Source organism: Atractosteus spatula, chromosome 12, assembly GCF_055471065.1.
Source record: "Atractosteus spatula isolate fAtrSpa1 chromosome 12, fAtrSpa1.hap1, whole genome shotgun sequence".
Lineage (NCBI taxonomy): Eukaryota > Metazoa > Chordata > Actinopteri > Semionotiformes > Lepisosteidae > Atractosteus > Atractosteus spatula.
Window position 1 is genome coordinate 1,058,766 of NC_142717.1, and position 16,985 is coordinate 1,075,750.

General features: G+C 41.6%; 1 protein-coding gene across 1 annotated transcript in view; it reads left to right on the forward strand.

Moving 5' to 3' along the window:
• Positions 1–7,760: 7,760 nt before the first annotated feature.
• Positions 7,761–16,985, forward strand: part of trim71 (tripartite motif containing 71, E3 ubiquitin protein ligase) — a 36,561-nt gene continuing 27,336 nt past the window's right edge. Inside the window, exon 1 of the mRNA XM_088929708.1 lies at positions 7,761–8,519. Within this exon, the coding sequence (XP_088785834.1) occupies positions 7,842–8,519 (678 nt within the window). The 5' untranslated portion in view covers positions 7,761–7,841. The remainder of the gene's footprint in view (positions 8,520–16,985) is intronic.

Below are 16,985 nucleotides of genomic sequence, written 5' to 3' on the forward strand. Positions count from 1 at the left end.
GGGGTAGAAGGTAGAGAAAGCCTGACAAATGCTTAATTGGTGTTAACAGGAATTGTATAATCTGTAATTGTATTGTAAATAGCAATTGTATAATTTGTTGAATTGTAATCTTATCCTAATCCCTATAAACGTCTATCCTTCTACTCTTCTACCCCTCTTAACGAGCTTGTGGATAAAGCATTTCATTGCCAACAAAACACAGCTGTATGCTGTTCTGTGTGTGCATTGATAAATAAACCTTGATTGAATAACTTTCATGCAGAAAGCATGTACTGTACTCCTGACTGCAGTGTCCCATTGCCCTCCAAACATTTCTCTCAGAGAGTCAAACGGGAACTGTAGTTCCAATTTCTCAGACTGGTTATTAAATCTCGGTAACAAAATAAATTAATTTATGCTATCGCAAAATTTTACAAATTCCGAATTAAGCACAAAATTGTGAACTTTGTGAAAGTACTCTGTGGTCGCCATGTTGTCGAAAACTGCTGGTCTTTCCATGGGCGAGAGTGAGAGTTCCCACGAATTGTGACGTGAAGCAGCCCTTCCTGCTCACTAGTAACTGTGATGACTAATGTAATGCAATGCACTAGTGAATAAGTACAGGTTGTGCCGCAGACGCTTCACCGCAGAAATGTTCCAAAGTGATCTGCATGCAGAGTTATCAACATGTATTTCTTAGAAAAACCGTCTCGAATTCAAGAGCAATATTTCTATTGGATTAAAAGAGATGTGTTCACAAGCTTGCTTGTTTACAATGTAATAAGGCCATTTCATGTCACCATAAGTTTTGTTGCCTCGTTTCGAATCGCAGATGATGCCAATATGGTGCTGTGCGTACCTGGAAATGTCATCTATTTTGTGATATAAATTGGAGGTTTTACAAGTTACTCTGCACATTGTACTTTCGTTGTGGTTTGAAATGCCCTCATCAATACTGATTTTTTCTAATCCCGAAACATAAACATTGTGTTGCAGCACCACTTCAAGCCCTGTATGCTGAAAGTTGTGGAGCTGCTATGCTAGAGACAAATTTTGATATTAAATCCCGTAAGAAAATCACTTTTTGGGAAAGTAGACTTATTGGCCTGAAAAAGAGAGCTGTATTCCACTTTGAAGCAGAGACCAAAAGCAGCTGTCAGCTACTGTAACGCAATGTGTGTGTATATCATTTTTTTTCTTTTGTTCAAAACAGATAAGGCGGACGCCTGGCTCTCATTTCTTTTTGAAGCACAGCCTTTCCTTCCGTCGTGGTTGTGACAGATTTATATCTTTCCGGGAGTCTGAGTCTCCACTTAAGCACATTGCCTTGGAGGTCTGTGGCTTTCTGGAAGCAAGTCTGTGCCCGGACGTGGCAGGACTCCTGGCTCAGCTGAAGCACAGACTGGGGCAAGACAGGAGAGCTGAAATGGCATTTATTTCGGGGTGACCAAAAAAACTATTTTCCTTCCTGAAATTCTTTCCTATTTATTTTTGGTGCAAAAGTGAGGAAAAGGTTGGTAGCAGAGCTTATCCTCACCCAGGCTGATGCTCGTTAGGTTCAATTTTCAGTCTCCATAAAATATTTTATTACAGCATGAAGCTTATATACTCTACATGGCCACTTGATTATCTCACTAGTCACAAAGACTTGCTCCAGAGTTGGGATTATTGCTGGTAAAGACTAACTGAAATGCAAGCAAGCCTAGTAATAGCTTTGTCAATATCCGTAATGCAGAAAGTATGTTCTATACTGTCAGAAGCAAAAAAGATTCATGACCTGCATTTGGAAATTAGAACACATATTGAGTGTTTTATGGAAATCTAATGTAATGTCATGCTGATGAGTGCAGGTTTTGCTCCTTTAAGGTTTACATGGAACAGTTTGTCAACACAGGCAATGGAGCAGTTGTTTAGAATTAATAATCATAATGATAACGAGTTATTAACCTGGGAGTTAATACTGTGTGAGGTTGATCCATCATGCTTCCAGGCAGTGTTTCTTTTCTCCAGCTTGAGTCTGGAAGCAGAACCTATTGCCCTGCTCTGTATGCATCTCACCTCACCCTGCAGTGGTGCCATTTCCCAACAGGAGTGAGGCATGCTCCAGCGAGGTCATGGCATACCTTTTTACCTTTTACTTTCCTAATCCTTGCTCTTAAGTCATCCGATGTGATTTCATCCAGTGAAGAAAGAAGGCATACCACACTCAATAATATTTTGGAACATTTTTGTGGTATGTGATCAAGACACTGAATGACATGGGACATATTTTGTTGATTGCTATTCAAAACAGACTATATTTCACAGGAATCAATGTGGCCTAACGGATTTCAGAAAATATACAATTTTGTGTGATATTTAATACTGTATGCTTACTTCCAAATGTTCCATAAATGTCTTCTTTTTATATTCCATTAATTCATCAGCATAGTCATAACACTGCTGCACATTTAATCATTTCCTAGCACTTTTTTGTGCTTGCTGACACCTTTCTACTTGTGCTTGTGCTTCTAAAGCATTTTGTGTTGCTCTTTGAAATTGTGATGTACAAAAAAAACTGCTTTGAAGCTGCCAATCCGTGTGAATCAATATGTGAGTTATTAACCCAAAGCAACCATTGTGTTCTTTTCCCTTGAGCATGGGAATGACAACTGGAGCTCTGCAGTGCGAAACATCATCTGGGAAGCTGCTGGAGACAACTGTGGCATGAAGACAAATGATGCTCTCAGACAGGAGGGGCTGTATTCCCAGGTATCATTCTGAAATGCTGCAGTGGCCTCCCAACACTCTCCCACAGTACCTGCCGCCAGGGACAGAATTGGATCGCTCTGGTGTTATTTACCAGCTTATAGAAACGGGGGCAACCTTTCCAGCTGCTCTTACAGCGCTATGTGCAATCTTAAAGTTCACTCTGCAGCAGAAAGTCTGTGAAGGCTTGGGCAGAGCCTGCCCACGTGAGGCGTGTCTCCTAACCGCCTGATGGAAGAGTGAACGTGTGACTCCTGAAGGCTGCCTCTTGCTTACTCCTCCCCTCCACAGCTGCGGTTCCAATGCATACCTTGCTTCTGGGAACTTCATGGTCAGTACTACATATGAAATATATTTCTGTATATTATGATTTTGTCAAACATCAAACAATATGGCCTAACAAATAAATAACACCATAAGATGCAAATGAACAAGTAAAGGTTTATTCCATGCTGAAAAGAGAAGAGAGACACCACGTTTCGATTGTGGAGCCTTCTTTGGGTGTCAGTCACAGCCAAAATGTTTATACAAAAAACCAGAAAAATTATACATAAAAGGAATTCAAAAACAATTACATTTTGAAAGAAATTGACTTTGCACAGTATATGGACCTTTTACAGAATAAATAATTACACATCTTTCAATTTTACACTCTTGAAAATAGTAAGACCTTCGGTTCAGAACACATAAAACAGAATTGTATTGATCACTTAGAGTATCATAGTTAATCTCAGTTTTATAGCTGGAAGACAAATACGTTTCACAGCACAACCATATAATTTAGCAGTAAGTAATTTCTCCTGGAAAATTAATGCCATTCAAATCTCTTCACTCATATGTAGGTTTTTCTGTTCTAACCCATTTCATTTTGGTTGCAGCTATTAGTAAGTTAAAATAGTCAGTTGAAAAATAGAAATACATAAATAAAACATTGAACGGAATATTCCTAGAAAAAATAGGTACTTTTGCCAAACCACTTAATATATGTGGCTAGAGCTCAGAGGTTTAGATCTGTATTTCATATTCAATGATTTAACCTATAATTAACAAAACCACAGCTACCTCAGACTGAAATGTTACTATATAACTTCTCATAAACCTAACATCACTGAATATGGTGACAAAATATTTTGAAATACTTTTCAAATGCTGAATATCTTTTTTATTGCATACTGTTTATTTGGACAGATAAATAAAACAGCTTCATATCATATGATTAAAAAAATGATGATTACAGGCACACAAAATATTCCGCATTTTGAAACACTTAATGCAATATGAACTCTGGAAACATTTTTAAGTTCTGTGTTTTTTCCCCTCAAAAAGGCTGAGGAGTGAAATTCCTCCCGTTAGATGAACAGAAACAAACCTAGAAATATTGTACATAAGGAAAATGTCCATTTTCTAATCATTTCATAATCATATTTTAGAAAAATTCACAGCGTGTCAGCTGTGTCGTGGATCCTAAATGTTTTACTACACACAGGCAACATTTGTCTCATTTCTTCGCAAAGAAAACCATCTTCAGTACTACTATTGAAAAGGCTTTTACTGTATAAGGTTTAAATGGTAGCAAGCGCTCAGTTTACAAGCTGAGAAGGCCTTCCCTTAGCCTTAGGTCAGGGTATTTACTGAAATTCCAATATAGACAGTCATCAGGGACTCACATGTCTCAATTGATCAATGAACTTTGAAAAAGTGTGAACATGCAAGAAAATAGACTTAAAAAATACACACTAGTCACAAAGTAATTGTTGACGTTCACTAATAGATTAAACATTGTTACTATGCCTTGTCTGAATTCAGATTTGAAGTTAAAAAGTGACAGGATTTGTGGAATCTACCCTGATGTACAGTAGGTACATGGTTTGTTTTTTTCAAGGAACATAAAAACAAAGAGGATGCAATGTGTATGATCTTTAACAATATCTTTAATATGTCTTTTGAGAGTCTTACCAGGAGTTTTGTACCCCTTTTCAGATGAATGCAAGCAATGTATTGTGTCCCTAAAAAAGCTCAAAATTAAGTTTGGTAATTCAAAATGTTAAAAGGCATTAGAGTGTAAATCAATCAAGAAATTCAGTCATGTATTTTAACATGGGTTCTCCTGTAAGTTCTATTTGGGAATTTTTCATTATATTTTTAAATAATTTTAGGAAAGAAGATCATGAAGGAATAAGACAGGATTTATGGAAAACATTTGTAGAAATGCGTACCTTTGGATTAAGAACTGGCTAATGGATAGAAACAGAGTGTAGATAAGGGGTGAAGGGGGTACCACAGGAATCTGTCCCTTTCTCGTTTTCAAAAGAAAGATATTGCCGTTTCTGAATCAGTCCAGAGAAGAGATTCCCAGTCTCAACAGAACACCCTACCTTGAAGGGTAAAAAAAACAAGACATTTTTAGTCTTGAACAGAGAAGACTACGAAAGGATCGGATTCAAGCAGTCAAAACGGACACGAGCATTGTCTAAGACAACCCTACAGAGTTGTGTATCTTCAACAGCGAGATGTGAACCAGGGGACACAAGGATTACAGAATTCCCAGGAATGTAAAACTGGGAAACGAAGGCATACCTTTACACAGACAGTTCTGGGAGTCTGGAACAATTTACTCAGCCATGTTGTTGAAGACAATACCCACCTTTTTTTGAGAAAAGCCGGAATGAGATCCTGGGTTCAATTGGTTACTGGCAATCAAACGAGCTGGTTGGGCTTAATGGACTCCCTGAGCTCGCCAGCCTTGTTGTGTTCTTACATTTGACTAATCAGAACATCCTCCTGACTGTCGCCTGAGGCTGTAGCTGAAGAGCTGTCCCTCATGCATGAGACACACAAGAAACAAAAATCTACCGTGTTCACTCCTCGGGAAAGGAAGGTGCGGAAGTGGTCAAGTGAGCAGACTCCCTTCCTCAGGACAAGATAAGAGGAACCGAGTGGCCATGCGTGGGTCGCTCCGAGACAGGGCTGGCTGAGGGGGGACAGGCCTACACGGACGCGGTCACGTCACGGCCGGAGCTGAGCCCGCAGGAAATGGATACACCGAGGGCGTGACTGGAGACGCCGTGGGAGAATGGCGAAGACCAATTACTGGCATGAAATAGCACAGGCAGGAAATCTGTAGTAGCAAAATCATTTTCAATGTATCTTTATTATAGTGCACATGCACACTTAAAGCAAATTACACGAATGAAAATCATGCCGTGGCACCAAAATGTCTTCTGTAAACATTTCCGCAAATGTCGCAGATGATATGAATTTTGATTGAAAATTGTGATTTCAAAACAAGCCAGCATCAATGCGCTCCTCAGTCCAGATTGTTTCCAGTAACAACCACAATCTCACCCTTTAAAAAAAAACCCAAAATAATTTGATGTGAGGGATTAAACTAACTTGGTTTCTTTAGTGTTTTGTATACATGCATCGCGCGTAATAACATTGGTTCTAAACAAAAGTAACTGTGGAGCCACAATAAAACCGCTCTGTAAACATGTGCGAGTGCCGCCCCCTTCAGCAGATTTAATACCTGGAGTGTAATTTTTTATCATTACTCATCAGGATTAAATTAAGCGGTCTTTTGCCCTGTAATATGTTGGCAACCTCTTCTTTCTGCGCTGTTTTGGGGGACTTCGAAATGTTGCCAGCATACGACGGCGTTAAATAAAAACAGGGCGACCACATTCACTGCAATCCTGTAGCGACTCCAGGTCCGGGGCAGCTGCCCGAAACTGCGCCCACAACGCCTGGCTGGCTGAGGTGTTTGTGTTGGGTTTTTCTTCGGAGGAATGCAAAGTATGTCGGGTTTAATCGTGCGCTTGGTTAGTTAGCTCTGCCGAGGACCCATCTGCCCGTGAGGGCTGTGCGAGTGTGCGCTTCTCCGCCCCTCCAGGCTCCTCCTCGCCTTGGCCGGCCCCTCGCTGATCAAGCGGAAGTGTGTTCACTCCTTTCGGGATTAAAGGGATTCTGGTCAGTTTCAACAACACGCGTCCTAAGCGTACTGCACACACATTAATGGTACCACAGCGTATTTATGCAAGGAGAAGGTTCAGGAAATTTTCCCCCCTCCCGGCGGCTTGTATCACACCGTCTCACTGGTGGGGGAATCGGCGTGTGCGTTTTCCTTCGGGTGTTCCAGGAAAGCCAGTGGAAAAATACAGTGCAATTTTGGTGAAGGAACGGGCTGTTCTGTAATTACATGTTTGCTTCAATCAATCCCGACCTCGGTCCGGCGATGGACTGAGAAGAAAAAAAAGAAGACGACATGGAAACGAAGAGTTGCGCATATTAAAAGAAAATCGATACGAAGAAACTGTAGAAGATCGTGTTACTTCTGATTAAATGCTTTGATGAATTATTTAATTGCTCCTAGGCGGACTTCACTGTTGTTTAACGTACTTGGCGCAGCGCAGGAGGACCCGATGGTGGACTAGGCAGGGAAAAAAAACAAACAATTTCTTGCGAAGAAATATATGTTGTGGATTAAGAAATTGCTACCGTATTGAGTGTGTAACCTTGTCGTCATGCGGTGGCGGGGGAGGATCGGAGCAGAAACCACACAGCGGATTTCGTGTTTCGCAACAATGTTGCCGCTGCATCTCGCAGGATTATAAAATAAACCGATAACAATGATAACAGATCAATAAATAACATAGATTTGCACTATCTAGCGATCTGAAAACAAAAAAAACACAGCGGGGGACTAATACACAGTAACTGATTTTTTAATCTCATTTCTCTTAATTCAAAACGAGCAGGCTACTTTTAATTTTTAACAATTCGCTCGAGATTTCCGTAATTCGCACGCCTTTTTGAATTGAATTCGACCGTAGACAAGTTATCGGAGAAGCGTCGTTTTTTTTTAACCCTACCTGGACAATTACATTTCCCAAAGACTTAGCTGACGATTCCGATATGTAAAAGGCAAGCTGAAACCTCCGTGAACGCGTGTGTATGTATACGCAATGGTATGATCTGGGTCTTTCGCTTTAAAACACAACCTGGAACGTTAAACGATTAAACGACAGGAAACAAGGTTTACAAACAGAGGGGGAGGCACACGCACGCCTCAATGTAACGTTTTAATTTGATCCTGCTTTACATTGGCTGTGTTGCAAATGGCTTCATTTCCAGATTCCGATCTGCAGACATGTCCCTTGTGTAAGGAACTGTGCGGCTCCTCGGCTCCGATCTCCTCCAACTCATCTACCTCATCTTCCTCATCTCAGACCTCCACTTCTTCTACCTCATCCTCCAGGAGGCTCCACGTCCTGCCCTGCCTCCATGCCTTCTGTCGCCAGTGCCTGGAAGGGCAGCGGAGCCCCGGCGACCCCTCCAAGCTCCGGTGCCCGACGTGTGACCAGAAGGTCTCCATCTCCGAGTCCGGGGTGGACGCGCTGCCGTCGTCGAACTTCCTGTTCAGCAATCTGTTGGACGTGGTGGTCTCCTCGGAGGACAACAAACACAGCTGCAGGAGCAACAACCACTCCCACGGCCTTATGCGGCCCCACCACCTTGGGGAGCCCCAGTGCAGCTCCTGCGACGAGGGCAACCCTGCTACCTCACACTGCCTGGACTGCCAGGAGTACCTCTGCGACAACTGCGTCCGGGCCCACCAGCGGGTCCGCCTGACCAAAGACCACTTCATCGAGCGGCTGATGGAGACCGTGCACCTGGCCAGCCGCACCAACAACTCCAACGCGCCCGTCACCATCTCCCAGTCCTTCCACTCCAGCTACTCGCTGCTGCCGGTCTTTCAGGACAGGATGAGCTTTTGCCAGCAGCATGACAACGAGGTGAGCCCCGGCGCGTTCGCGTTTCCCCAGTTGTGCGGCTTTCCGTGTGTGTGTGTGTTTTCTTCCGTTAGCGTGGCGCAACGCGATGCTTCACTTGCAAAAGACCAAACTGAGGTGTTGGGGAAAGAGGCGAGGGACCTCATTTGTATTTCCGTGTGTACTGTCAGTAGATTAAAATGAACAGAAGCCAGCGACTCTCCCTGCTCCAATAAATGTAACTGGAGGCAAAGATGGAGCGGAACTGGCCGTGTTTGGGATTTGGAACAGAATTCGCCTTCAGGGCGTACAGTCGCGATTCGTTTCACAGCAATGATTTGAGTCCTTTACTCACAACGTGAGTCTTTCCAAAGCTTTGGCCTTCGATGAGCCGTGTGGCTCCCCGTTTACTTGTACCAGGGGCTGTGGTCTGATCTCCTGTGGCCACTGCCTTCCTTCAGAGATGCCTAACAGACGCGGCTTTCGGTGAAGAGTGTCCGTGCGTCAGAGGACTTTAGCAGTATTCCGGCAGTTCATAATATGAAGTTTAGAATGGTTTTTAATGTTCTCATATGCTTTTGCTATAGTCAGAAATTGTAGAAAGGTTTCAGTTTAATAGTTTCTTCTGTGTTGAATGTCAGGTTGCTGTATCATTTCAGTTAGCGCAAGCACCGAGTACCTGTCTAAGCCCCGTATTTAAAAATGCGTGGTTTCTAAAAAAGAACAGCAAGGCGCTGAACGCTTAACTGGTAATAAACCTTAGTGTCAGAGCGCTCTGACTTCAGAAGTTGCGTATTGCAAGTCATATTGCGCTTTTAAGACCTCGATTGTTCCGAATAAGGCACAAAATTAATCAGACCTGTGCAGCAGCGCAGGGTTTATGTTCACGGTACATTGTATAATAGCAGAATCATGTCTTCAAATATGAGTCTTCAGTGACATACATGTTAACGCAACCAAATCCGGACTGGCTCAGAATCAAAACATGCCTGGAAGAAGCACGTTTTGAATAAAGCATGTTTATCACAGCAAGTGTTGGTTTACTATTCCATGTTATGTCACTAAAACCTTGTTTTCCAGCTTTTTTGGCGCCTGTTTGGTAGAGCAATTTAGTCGCTTGTTTTTTTTTAACCAACTTCACGGTCCTTTGATTTAACAAAAAATGATTTTTTTTGTACCGAAACAAAAACAGATTCTGATGGTTACATAACTGGCAAACACCCTTTTATCCTTATTTGATATTCAATCAGTTTTAACTGCAAACTTGTTTTTTCCACGACTAATTGACTCATTTTTTAATGAAAGGGTGTCTTCTGTAAAAATCCTAGAGCTTTACAGAGTTTTGAGAGTCATAACTGAAGCTTTTAATTCATTTAATCTGAAAAGATGTTTCATGAGGCAAAAACACAACATTATTAGAGACAGCACAAGCTTACAACATTGCATAGAGAATGACAATTTATATTACACTCTCTAGTTTGACTTTCTGAAGGTTGGGATCCTAACGCTTAGGAATTGGGAAAAAAATCAATGAGTTGTAAGTAGTAATGTTTCTGGTCAATTTGTAGGGATGTTTATGTTAAAATTTACTGAAAAATCATCCAGGGTTTTGTATGCTGTCAAATCTCATGATCCTCTCCCAGTGTGTGTTTGATCAGCACAGTCAGTATTGTGATGGCAACGTAATAACTGTTGTTTCTGAGAAGTCCTTATGTTCCTTCGGGTCAAAATGTGTTGGTTCTGTTTTTTTACAAGAAAGAGAGGCTGATGTCAAGTACAAGTTATACACTGCAGTTCATTTTCTGACTTTGAGGTTTCCTGAGTAAACTTAATGTTTTTGTTGAAACCTAAATTCCTATAAGACCATGGTGTCCTGTGAAAAACAGACCTGTGTTTGAGGAAATAATTCTGTTTTGATGTGAGGGAAATGGAGCATGCTCAGAACTTAAATCCGTACAGCATATCATGAGCATCCCTTTGGAAGAAATTGTTAGTGTTTCTTCTAAGCCAGTAAACAGGGTAACTGGAATTGTAGAACTCCTTTTATTGTTTAGAGCTCTTGTTTCGCTGTGAAAAGAAGAAAGGGTTTAATTTAGCCCCATTGTTTCTGGATTTGAGAAAATAGATATCCTGTTCGTGAAGGATTGAAATGAGCATTTACACATGCTACTGTGGTCTCCACAGGTCTGGTGTCATGCTAAAATTGTAAAATCTGTTGTTTTGCATAAAAGTCCCGTTCGGATTGGCTTTATCTGTCTGCCCTAGAGCCTGTGATGCTTTTGGTTTGGTTAGCTCTTTCAGAACCTCCTCCTCCAGCCACTGAAATGGGAAAACACTCAGGACAGCTCCAACATGAGCTCAAGTGCTCTAGTGTGCATAAATTAAGTAAGAATGATCATGTAAAAAGAAGGAGTGTCCTAGTTGGTTTGCATGCCTGTTACAATGTGGATACGTGTTTTGGAGTACATGCAAAACCTTTAAATAACCAGAAGGGTTGTAGACATTGAGAGTTATAAATGTCATAGACATTTTGTGCAGCTACGTAGATCCTTTGTAACACAGGTGTTGCGTTTGTTTTTGTGTTGTAAGATGACGTGATGTTGGTTGGTCTGGTAATGTGCAGAATCCTCCTTTACAGCTGCAGGAGGAGTGGGGTCTGGTTCACCGTGCCTTTAGAAGGTCATCGCTACAGAAGCACTGTGTTCCTTCTGGGCAGCTCCACCGGAGCACCACACAGCACCAGCAGAAGACCAGTAAATGGACAATGCAGACTATCACATATCAACCATAGAATATAAAGTACTAATGAGCACAATTATTTTTGTTGTGATGAAAAGGTAGCTTCTCATGCTGCTATGTATATATATGTGATAGGGTAGTTAAACTGCCTTTTCTCTTTTAAACCCCTCTTTAAAATCAAAAGCAAGCGTTCAGGACACCACTGGATCTCTTGGGTTTTCTCTGCACTAGCAGCCTCATGTCCCTTCCCCCACCTGGGCCACTTCAAACTGCCAGAGCTTCTCCACCTTTGCCCTGGGGACAATGGCTGGTCAGCAGCAGGGGGAGTGGCCGTGTGATAGAGAGCATGCCCAGTGATCGTGTGTGTTTGACCCCCTGGTGCAGAGGGCCGAGTGCCCGGCACACCAGATGGTGCTCTGTTTTCGCATTTTCTCCCTGCTTCCATTTAACCTGCTCTGCTGCAGAAATATCGCCTCCTTAAAATACGAGATCTTCAAGGAAGGGGAAAAGGGAAAATTTAACATTCATCTCCGGTGGTGAATTGCTTAGCAGAAAGCCCACTGGTGATGTGATTGTTTGTCTGATATAAACTGTGGACACAGTCAGTTAAAAACAATGAGTCACATGACAGTGAAGGACACTAGGTCCACCATCTTGTAATCCCCATATATTCGGCCTGGAAATCCACAACAAGTCTCATCCAGCAGTGACCTCAGCTCTGCTTGTCCAGGGTTCACTTCTTGCAGCTTCTCTCAGGCGTAGTTTCAGCTGTTTGTTTGAGGGTTGTTTTGCGTTTCGACTCTCAGGTGTGTCTGTCTGTATGACATTAGTGTCTGTCTCTCAGCTGGCACGTGGTACTTCAGGGCGGCAGCATTCTTTTGAAACTGTTTCGGTGCTATTTAAATATACCAGGCGAAGAGACAAACATTACGTGGGCCCAATACTTTTCGAGTGTTGACCAGTCATTTTCTCCTGCCCTTACTTTGGATATTAGGCATAAGTGTTAAATGCAGTATAAGGGATTCATGGGCTGGTCAGATGCTGACTGTTACACAGTTTTTGTAGTTCATGTAATGGAAACTGTGGTGTGATGTACTGTAAGCTCCAGTAGCGTTGCTGCCTTCAGAATTGCCACCCTGCAGCCTGATCTTGTCGGATCTCTGGGGGTGAATAAGGGATGGCTGTCGGTACCGGGATGGGCGTCCTGCGAGGAAATGGACACAGGAGCTGGGTGACCAGCAGGGAGAGCTCTTGCCTCTGGGTCAGAACCTCCAAGCCAAGGCAGAGGTGCCCGACTGAGTGACCCAGGTGGAGGAGGAGATGCCACACCAGCTGTTTAAACTGAGGTCCTGACTGCCTGGTCATGAACCCTCCCCTGGCACTGGCATGTGGTAACCTGGGAGTCCACTTTGGATTTAACCCTGCTGGGGTTCCCTCGATTTCCTACTTCATTGAGCTGGTGGAGCTGGTTCGCTGTTCCCGGCCATGCCTGTCGTGAGCTGAGGCCGCGCTGGCACGTCACGGCTGGAGGAAACGGATACCATTTGGTGTAAATCTGTCTGTGATCGTTTGGGATGAACACGCTATAAATATGTACGGAGTTATTATAACGGATTCCTATTTTTGTATTCATTATATTTATTTTTGTTCTCATTCGTTTGTTTTTTTTGTCTTCTAAACGGTGACCGGTAAACTGGTAATGAGGGGGGGTCTTTAAGATAAGAGATTTTTTGTTTATAGAAAAGGTTTACTATTGTCGCACGTTCAATTAACGAGTTGCAGAAAGCGGTGCGCTTGAGTGTTTAAACGGACTGGCTTTTCTGAAAACTGTTTTTGACCAGTTGTTGTGTCGAACCGCGTGAACCGTTCCTTTGACTGTTTTGATTGCGTTTTCTGGGAAGGGGCATGAATGGCCCCCAGCCCAGACGATAAAACCCTGCAAACGGGAGGAATTCTTAGAAGAAGCCATATCGCATAATGGGCTCTCTGTGGGCAAAGACGAAGGGTGTTGAAAGTGATACCACAGCCCCACTTTCCTAGGAAGGGTGGGGTGCGACACAACGTTGATTTTCTACTCGGCTTCGTGAATGAGCATTTCTTGGGTCCACGACAGGGTGTTTTAACCCACCAGTATTGCCGACATTGGGAGCCCTGGGTTGGGCGCCCACAGAGACAGAGGACGCGGCTGAAGCGCGATGTCTCTAGGGTGTTGGTGATCATAATTTTACCGAATTCATGAGTGTTAGGAAAGACCCTTTATTAGGAAATCCAATAACTCTGTGGTCAGCGCAAAATAATAGAAGAATTAAAGGAGAAGAGCATAAAATAAATTTAAAAATAAGTCAAAAATTAAAGTGAGATGTAAAACCCCACAGCGGGTCGTATGCCTTGGTACACACTCTAGGTGCAGAAACACAGACCATTTGCAATCTGATCATGTGGACGATAGAGGTGGCTTCAAAAATAGTGTTGTGTGTAAATTCCAGAACCGAATTTTAAAACATTCAAGTATAAATTATACTTAAATATCTGTCGACTTGTAGAAATATACAAAATACACAATACTTTTCCGTTTCGCTATGTATGTTTTATAAATTTACGAAATATCACAAATATTTGTAATTTTACTACAGCGAGTATTGCGTTTCGGTTTTTTTTATTAACGGCTGTAAATATTTTTTTGAATTCATTCCCCAAAATGTATCAACAGAGACATCCAACCATTAAGAAAGGTAGATTATCAAAGCACCCAAGATTAACAGGATAATTGTTTCAGTGGATTCACAATTGATTCTTTCAACGGCATCGTAACGCGATCGTTTCATGCGTTACATTTCTAAATAACTCTTTAATTTGGAGTATGTTGTTTTGATTAAAAGAAACATTGCTAAAAATGGTGAGAAGAGCCTGCTTAGATCAAAATTTCAAATTAAACACAACAAATGTATCTGTGTAGTTTTTGTTCTTCCGTAAAAATGTTAATTTTCATGTATAAGGTGGTAAGGCAATCGAGAACAGACCACTCACTGGATTTCGTTCATTGTGGAAGTGCTACTGTAGCGTCTTTTGCTAAAACGAAATGTTTCACTTAACATTTTTACTTGGAAGTATTTGAATAGCAGAGATCAATATATGTTTCCATCTTTGATTATAATCTAATAATAGGAATAATGCCGAATGCTTTCCTGTCGGTTCGAAGCGACAAATTATGTAATGCAAACAGTAGTTATTTTTAAAGTCTGCGAGGCGGGTACAGTGGAGAGCCCATATGGGTGTTGAGTTGCGAGTGGTATCGCTGGAGATAATGTAAGAGAAATTAAGCCAGCTTTGAAAAGTCCAAAAGCATTAAGAAAGTGATAAAGAGAAATCCTCCTTCAATCTTTTGTAGTCTGGTTGCAGTTTTAAGTGATTAAAGAATTTTCATAGCTCCAGTTTTGTGATTAATGCTTTTTGTCAAATATAATAAAACGTCTCCTTTGCACTTGACTATTGTAAGCAGACATCTAATGATAGCACAGTTTTGTCTATGCTTGTATAATATTAAGTATATCATGTCGCTGGTTGAAGTTATACATATGGTGCTCCTGAATTATGCCTTGGAAAAAAACAATCCCTTCCTCAGTCTCTTCTGCATTTCTGACTCATCGGATCAATTAAAGAAAGTCATTTATTTACCTGGAAAGAAAGAAAATGATTTTTTTTTAAATTGTGCTCCTCAACTTTATTTATTGGTCTTAATTAAAGAGAACTGAGATTTTTAATTTTCGTTTCAGAATTTGGAATAACCTGAAAACGAATATATAGTATATTAGATGAAACTCCTCTTTTAAGGCATTTTCACCCGTTTCAAATAAACCAGAATCAATTACTTGTTTCTTGAAACTTTGCTATAATGTCTACCTAATTATTGTTTAGTACTACACATTTCTATGTACAGTAGAGCTTCCTTCTTACTGAAACTATTTGACACTGCCATTTTTAGTCTCAAAGCTCGCTGTGAAGCTAAAGCTATTTCCTTAGTGGATAAATTGCTATTATCCAGTATCTGGTATTTGCAATTTAGTTCTTTAAGAGTCTTGAATTTCAATATAACCAGAGTAATATTTAGTAAGCTCTTCAAAACCACTTCAATTCATTGAAGCAAAGTTCTACATTACCTGTATTTTTAATGTTTGCATCTCTTTGCATATTTTCTGTCCAAAGCTGCCCCTCCCCCAGTAACCAGAGAGCATAGTAGTTGTTTCCTGAGGATATTGTATGGGCAGCTGTGGCATAAAATGGGCTTCAGTGATGGCGTGGATAAGACCGTATTTAAAATGTGGTTGGTGCTTGTGGCATCTGGGTTCTGAGATGTCGCCTCTGCACAAGACTAGTTAAATTAGGCTACGTCCATGGTAAAATAATTCCAACCGAATAAGTGATGCTGTTGCCTTTCCAGCAGGTTGTTCTCTGTATGTCCAGAGGATGCTGCAGCTTGTGCTGTGCTGTAGTTCTTGACAGGGAGTTCCTTGATAGTTCATAAGTAGAAGGAAATGTAGATGAGATGAATTTCCATTTAATTCCTGTGTTTTTGTATGCCTTCTTGTCTACAGCGTTCTCTGAGACTTATGAGAGAATCGGAACATTGTGACTAAAGCTGAACATGTTAATAAGCTTGCTCCAATGATACCATTGTGAAAAATGTTTTAATGTACAGTAAAGTTACAAATCGGAACACTGAAGCTACGCACAATTGTCACACCAGTCTCATGTTTTCTGCTTTATAAGCATTTTTGTGAATTGCCTGTTAATATTTGCAGTTTATTAATAGCATTGATGTGATTCACAACAACAAAATTAAACTGTTCTCGCACTGAGCTAAGCCTTTGAAGACTACGCCTCAGAGCAGCTGCTGATTCGCACCAGGCAGTGAATTTACTTCCTTCTCCTGGGTTTGTCCTCTGACTGTTTCTCTGTTTAATGCACACGATTGACTTGGGAGAGGGTTTAGGATGCACAGCAGGGTTCCACACAGTGAATATCTATAGATACTATACAGTGAAATGCATGCATTGTAGAAGGCAGAACAGAAGCCCGCAGTGCTGGTTTTACAGCCTCCTGTTTCTGTGACTCATTCTTGCCCTCCGTTTATTAGGGAATGTACAGGAAGTCTTCGCACAGGCAGAAGGCTTCTGGAATGCCATGATGTCAGAGTTTGACTAGTGAGTTAGGTTGCCACACTTGTGGACTGAAAAAAAAAAACTGATATGACTCTCACGCACAATACATTTTTCTCTGTTTTCCTCCTCCTTTGGATGTATGAATGAGTAAAATCCAGGCTTAAGACAAAAACCACGAAGCCTATTCCTTATTGAGTCATGGACTTTAAATGAGTGCTATAAAACAAAGAATGTGTTGCTGGGTTTGAGTAGCCACTGCTATTGTTGGTTTCCCATAAAAGAAGAGCTGTGGATTGATGTGTAACCTAGGATATCCTTCCCATCTGCAGGAGAGGGTCCACAAACATACCACATTGCTGGGTGATTTCGAATTCTTGCCCAGCTGGGGGGTGTAGGGATAGGAAATTCTGCATGTGAAAGGTCAGACAATAGCATTTGTGACCAGGAGGTCTCACCACAGCTCCACACCCCTTTTGAAAGTATAATGGTTTCTGACAGAGCAAATCTCGCCTTCCTGTCTCTGTACCCATTTTTAGGTCTCGGTTTTGGTCCAGTCTTTTGTCCCCACATTGGAGGGGTTTTAAAATAAGAG